The 6,885-nt window shown below is 43.0% G+C and overlaps 1 protein-coding gene across 1 annotated transcript; it reads right to left on the bottom strand.

Annotated features, from left to right (window-relative positions):
• Positions 1-75: 75 nt before the first annotated feature.
• On the bottom strand, positions 76-6,591 carry LOC125709318 (E3 ubiquitin-protein ligase RNF170-like). The gene is made up of 7 exons (XM_048977633.1): positions 6,544-6,591; positions 4,054-4,227; positions 3,341-3,455; positions 2,858-2,969; positions 2,337-2,410; positions 2,065-2,175; positions 76-796 (listed from the first exon to the last, which is right to left on the bottom strand). The coding sequence occupies exons 2-7, from the start codon at positions 4,080-4,082 to the stop codon at positions 458-460; spliced, it is 780 nt and encodes a 259-aa protein (XP_048833590.1). The 5' UTR covers positions 4,083-4,227; positions 6,544-6,591; the 3' UTR covers positions 76-457.
• Between the last annotated feature and the right edge of the window lie 294 nt (positions 6,592-6,885).

Genomic DNA, 6,885 nt, shown 5'->3' with positions numbered 1-6,885 from the left:
TCCAGAGTTTCATAATGAGCCAGTATTGTTTTTCTGCCCGGAAGGACAAGTTGTTAACGTGACAGCATAGATCTCCAGGGTCATAAATATGGATCTTTATCGTCATACTTATTTACAGAAGTACAGTTTCAACATCAAACACATTTATCTTTACACCACTGTTATAAACACAAGGTCTTGCATCTATAAAGATATCTAAACAGTAACTAAAGACTAAGTTTTTTAACACATGTACAGTTTTTTTTTTTTCCAAATACATTATTTAGTTGGATTGCCTTTCCTTTCTGATTTATGGACTGATTTCAGAAGGCTGTCCTCTTCTAGATCAGCGTTCTACAGCAAATCACCCCTGTTGCGAGTCTTAAATAGCAGCCCTGGCATTTTGTCACACGCATCTGTACACCCCTCAGCCGGGAAACCTTTGTTTTGGTTCATAAGCCAAGTTCACTTATGGACGTCATGCAAATCCGTCGGTAGTGGTGGCGTGCGAGGTTATCGGATCTCTCTCAGGACATGCTGAAGCTCGTGTCATGGCCGCCTCCTGCGACCTCATTTCCTGTCTGACGTTGACGACGGAAATGAGGAGCAGGGAGACCACCGCTACGTCATCCAGCAGGCCCAGCAGTCCACAGAAGGGCTCCGGGTTGGTCTCCCAGGATGAGGCCATAGCAGTTAAGGCTCCGAACATGCACACGGTCACCCGGAGCAGGAAGAGCCCTACCAAGCCGCCCAGGTTGCCCAGGGAGCGGAGGAAAAGGCCCAGGAAGTGTGGTACATCATACAGGTAGTCGGTGACCTGAGGGAAAGTCATCAGACACTCAGCTCCAAGGACATCATGGCCTGCCGTGTTGATAAATATTATCTGTAACCACCATTCCCACATTTACCCTACCCAGGATGCAATAACGTGACACGGTGCTGTGAGGTGTCATTTTATTAGGCAAACAGTACCAGCCTAGGCACTGAAGCAGCAGTGAGGAGGTAGGGGGCTCTAAACACGCCGCGTGTGACTCTGAAAACCACGTATGCACTCTGACCTCAGCTCTCATGTGGGAAGAGGGAGCCAGACAATCTGGCTGATCTGAGCTAGAATAACAGCTAATCTGTAGCAGCATTGCTATTCCTCCAAAGAACAGCCTTTCAGCAACATATATAATGACCGTGAACAATAAGAAAGATTAATCCTCACAAACTAAATTACAGTGGTGCCTGCGGTTCCAAGAAAGTGGTCATGAACCAATTTATACGCAAACCAAGGCAATTTTTCGTATAAGAAAGCATTAAAATTTTATTAATTCGTTCACAAGCCTACCAAATAATTTTTGTTAATTAATTTTTTGTTTTTTATAATAAAAACTTTAAAGAAAACACAATATATTGTGGCGACGGGTGGGAGCAGACAGAGACATGGAGACCTGCTTGCCCGGGAAATCACGCTCTTTATTAACAGTCCTTAACCCTTGTATTATTGTGGTTGTTAATGTTAATGGTTGCATTTCCCTATTGTCGCGCGTGCGTTTGCCCGTGTCTTGTGTGTACCCGGTCTGATCCTCACGTTTATTTAGCGTGTGTAAATCTTCCACCGTGTGTGCATCCTGCAGTTCGGCATCTGGGACATGCAGGGCATGCTAGGACATGCAGAGCATGCTGGGAAATGCAGAGCATGCTGGGACATGCTCCCCGCCGGTGGTACACTAGTATAACAAAAGGAATCTGGTCGAGGAATCTGTTCGTCAACCAAATTTTATACGCAGACCACTGCATTTTTTTCGTGAACCAAATTGTTCATAGACCACAGCTTTCGTGAACCACAGGAAGCACTGTACCCGTTTTGCTTCTATCTGCAATAAACCAGAATATTTCAGAAATCGCAAACCTGACTTTCTAAGGGTCCCTTGAAAAATGGCAGCACTACTGCCTGTTAATACCATGTCTAACTTTTCCTTAACTAAATACCCTAGAAGACATCTATACTGGTTAAGCCACTGGTTAAATGTAACTAATTTGCCCACATGACCTGGTAGAAGGTGCCTCTTTCCAGCACCTTATTCGTATCTGCTGTACCTGTCGCGGTGATCCCGAGAAGCGCTTGTTGTAGTGTGTGATGTCTGCCAGCACGTCGCTCACTTGCTGGTCCATCCTACTCTCTGTGAACAGATGATGGAGAACGCTGACCTGGAACAGGAACACAGAAACACACAGGAGAAGAGATTGTTTCTGCTGTAAGTCCCGTATACAGCGAAATGCAGCAGGTCCAACCAATCAGAATGGCAGGTGAATGCATGTCTCAAACCCAGCCAGAAAATCAATCCCAGAGGCCCCGTGAACTTTGTTACCTCCTGCCGGCACAGCGGGCAGCTAACAGCACCCAACCAGGACCCGTGCTTCCAGTACGTTATCAAGCAAGGAGCTGCGGGTTTAGGAGCACAGGTTAGCACTGGTATTATAATGACAGTCAGTGTTTCCATCACAACAACCCTGATTGGTCTGATATAAACACAGATGGTTCAATGCTGTACTTCAATACTGTCTGTTTCCTCACAGTAGCTGCTCACCACTGTAAGTCAGAGGCAATTCTTGTGACTCTGGGGGCAAGAAAAAAAAACTACGGGACCCTCAAACTGACATTATGGAGAATGACCAGTTCGTTCCGGATCCTCCGTCCAAAAAATGTCCAACTACTTCAAATGTCTCAAGCCGCCTCTGAAAATTCACCTTTCTGATTGCTCTTCCATCTATTTCCATATGAACATAGGATCTATATGAATCTCTCTACTGAACATTCTGAGTCTATTCCCAAGGTGCGTTAAATCTTAATAGCCAGGAGTTGCCAGGCGCGGCGCCGAAATGAGCTTACCGCAATAAAGATGGCCACAGTTGGTTCTGATGGGAAAAGTGGGGGTTTGCAGGCACACTGGGCAGTGCCAGTCTCTCTGTGTCCGGGCGGGGCCGCAGCGCTGAGGACGGCTCTGTGCGGCGGGGAGAGAAAAGCAGCAGCGAATGGTCAGATAATGTGAAAGGTGAACGTGACCTCTTTTATCTGAGCGGACCGAAGCGAAGCCTTTGTGTCCCTCAGCTGGAAAAACACCATGGAGTCTCTGGGGTGTAAACATTTACTGCGGTGCCTTTAAAGTCTGATCAATGCTGCAATATGCTAAATGAATATTGGATTTTTCAGACAGTAAAACTTTAGTAAAGGCATCTGTTTGTATTGAAGCAAAGCCCATCTGCTATTACTGTCCGGTTGCACTTGCGGCCTGGAGGATTTTGAAATCCTATGACCTCTGACCCCTACATGACACAATGCTGTAGGTGAGTGATACCAGACCGAGACTCTCACCTTACAGCTACTGACGCTGGAGAAATGACCTTGAGCCCACGCTTGCTCTGATGGGGGGCACATCCTGCCCTCTTGTTCCAGCAGGAATGTCCCATTCTCCAGATACTGTGGGGAGCTTTATGCAACCAAGAGGGCATCTGTAAGTGTCTCACTCAAAGCAGAACCTCTGCAGTTCTTTGCTGACAAATGGTCTGATTTCACACTTTCAGTAAATGAACAAAGCATTCGCCATTTGGTTATGTAGTTTATCACATATAACTCATATGTGTTCTGAGGAATATGATGAACAAAGTAGTTTTTACTTGCAAAATGACATTACTGTGAAATTATAATGAAAATATTAAAGCATCATCCAAAAGTGATAGGATTCTATAAAAATACCATAATTAGACTTTATGACATGAAACAAATGCAAAGATATCTAGCATGAAACTGCCGTTATGTTGCCATAGTGACACAACAGCGTGTGTATATATACCTGTATGTATCTGCAGTATACGTGCTGTTTTTCTGTTATTCTCCCATGTAAGACACATATCATTTATAATACACCAAACTGACATTTTTCCACAGCTGAATCTGTCCACTATGTTTGAAAGACTGTAACCTATCCATACAAGCTGCCTTTCTCTACTGATACACAAAGCAACAGTCACAATAAGAGGCATACAAGTTTCCCGATTCCGGGTGCAAATTTGGAGCAGTACACTTACCACTTGTGACAATCGCGGCAGGGGTGCATGGCTTCCAGTCCAGGCGGCTCACTGTCCCTCAATTCAAGCCACAGTAGCAAATGCTACATGACAGCTTCTCTGCTTCCAATAAATCCCACTGGCCAGTTAATGATTAGCAAGATCTCTTTAAGCCATGCAGACCTTTTTGTTGACCTAGTAACAAAATGCAGACTTGTACACACATGTCGAACTGCCAAATCCTTTACTGAGCTCTACCATCTCTGTCTAATTGATTACGGTCCAAATAAAATGAGAGTCTAATGTCAAAGTTACTTAATTCTATAAAGTATTTAGTTTAAATGCATTTGCTTGGATTTCCTGCTCAAAGCTTTATTTCGGTTATGTGGCTAACAAATTATTTAACACGTCCATAAACCAGCGTTCTGTTTTCAAAGCAGTTTAGACCAAAGAATTAAGGTAAGATGACCAGTCATTTACTTTCTGATCACGCAAATCAGTGTCCAATTGAAAATATATGTATAAAAAGAGGTTCTCCCACTGAATGATAAAATATGTATTTGATTATTCACATATTCATACATAAGAATGCACACGGTAGAGAGGGATTTCATTGCAACAGGGACATACAGCTTGCCTATTCCTAGTCACTGCAAGTAATGAAAGGAGCAATTTCACTTCCAGTCCTTCCAGTGGTATTCCCATACAGCACCATAGCGATTCATAAAAGCCTGAGGTTTAGAAATTGAAAGTAGAGGAGGTATCTCTCTTTACAATGTCTAATGTATATAATAATAGGATAAGAACAGAAATATTTCCAGAACCACAGATTTAGTGCCCCGCTGAAAGGATGAGATATTGCAATATCTGTTCAATGCATTATTTTCAAATTTAATCCCACTTGTGGAATTGAACTTAAAGATCTATTTTTCTGAGTTTAAAACTAGTCAGGTCCATGGCTAACTCGGCCTGCCCCCCCCCATCCCTGCCTCCAGCAGCACTAAATGCAACCTTATAAACTTCACAAATCACTGAAAGCCTCATGTCTTAATAATCCCACTTTTACTGCTGGTGCCTGCAGCTTGAACCGTGTGCAACTGCCAGACGGCGGACGAACTGGATTCACAACTCTGCTGCAGTCAGCGCACCTGGTGAAATTTATTAAGGATTCCAGTTATTTTACATCAGCATCTCATAAAACTTATAAATGCACTAAATCAGAGACCTTCATCAACATGGCTCTGCACAGCCAGCGATCGAAATGGAGCATTTGCCTTGTGGTAACTACTCATGGATAATTCTCTATCATGAGGCGTGTCCCCCCTTCCAGGGCAGGCCTGCCCTATGGGCATCATAGGTGAGATCTAGGGTGCCATTTCATTAGGGGGCGCTAAAGAGCAAGTGAAGAAAAGCAGAAAAAAATACGATATTTCAGTCATTTACACTAGTTTGAACATTTTGCTACTATTCTTGTGAAACAGATGCCAGCTAGCTATTTAGCAGCCAGACACCCCGAGCTTCTGAAATGTTTTTGATGATAAACTATAAAATCTGTTTTCTGCTGCTCTGGGGGTGGGGGGCACGCATTAGAATCTTGCCTAGGGTGCCAGACATGGGGCGTCATTAGGTCCGATCACTCGGGGCTGTAGCCCTGAGTATTTTAGCCCCGATGCCAAACCTCCAAACCTGCCAAAAAGAGTCTAGCCCCTGGTAAACTTGACTTAGCCCCTGATCTTTGAAACAGCTAGAAACGCCCCTGACACCAGAACTGCCCATTTCCATCCTAGTTCTACTAAAATATCTTGGTAAATATTTGTTTAACACTTTTTGGTCAGACTAGAAGGTCAAATTGTCTAAAAATAGCATGTATCGACTGAAGTGGAGAATATATAGCTGGTCAGGAAAAGGTGAATAAACTACCAGATCGGTCTGATTCAAGTTCAACACTGGAATTGAAGATGTCACCACACTGATATTGGGAAATTCAGCAAACATAAAGCCCAGTGCCGTTCACTGTCATTCGATGTCTTAATTGATTAGACATTTACCCATTTTACAAATATTTTTATCGTTTTGAGTATTTTAACTATTTGTTGGCTATACCCTGTATTTCAACAATGTATATGCTCTCCTGGGTCTCCTCAAGGAATGAAAAACCACTGTACTGTAGAATTAAACTACGTGTGATATATAGGTCAGTTAACATTCCATCAATACTGCCATCCCTCAGATTAACCTGACATAACCTGTCTAAACTAATGAGAGGGAACTCGGTCATCAGCTTAAAATCCTGGAAAAATGGCTAATTTACATGGGATAAAAAAAATATATAAGGTCAACACTGATCAAAATACTGGATAATTAGTTTCTCAATGTGACCGAAGCCAAACGAACGTGTAACTCATGTGCATCACTACAGCGTTAAAAGCAATGTTTTGGTGACTGCATTCAATAAATTAGCTACATGTAAAAACAGCCCGTAATATTTGTCTTTTTAAAAAGATACTCAACTTGAAAGAAAAAAAATATTCTTATATTACTGTCATAAATGCACACAACTCAAGGGCGCTTAACCAGCAACTGTTTGAGTGCTTTTAGGAGAACACTAAAAGCCAAAGGCGATCTCTTCCACGACGTACTAGCATTTTACGCAAAATAAAAGTACACTTCAGGACAATTTCAAATTTCTGCACGCCAAAGAGAGTAGAAGGACATTCCAAGTATTTTAAACGGCTGTAACCTGCACGGGAAGGCGAAGGCTCTGATTGGCGTTCCTTGGACCATTATTCACATGATCCAGAGTGCGATTGGATAGTTTCTGTAGCTTGGGGCCAGTCGTGATTGGCTATTCAC

This window comes from Brienomyrus brachyistius, chromosome 15, assembly GCF_023856365.1.
Source record: "Brienomyrus brachyistius isolate T26 chromosome 15, BBRACH_0.4, whole genome shotgun sequence".
Classification (NCBI taxonomy): domain Eukaryota; kingdom Metazoa; phylum Chordata; class Actinopteri; order Osteoglossiformes; family Mormyridae; genus Brienomyrus; species Brienomyrus brachyistius.
The sequence above is the reverse complement of the archived record's forward strand: the minus strand, read 5'-3'. Positions and strand labels throughout refer to the sequence as shown.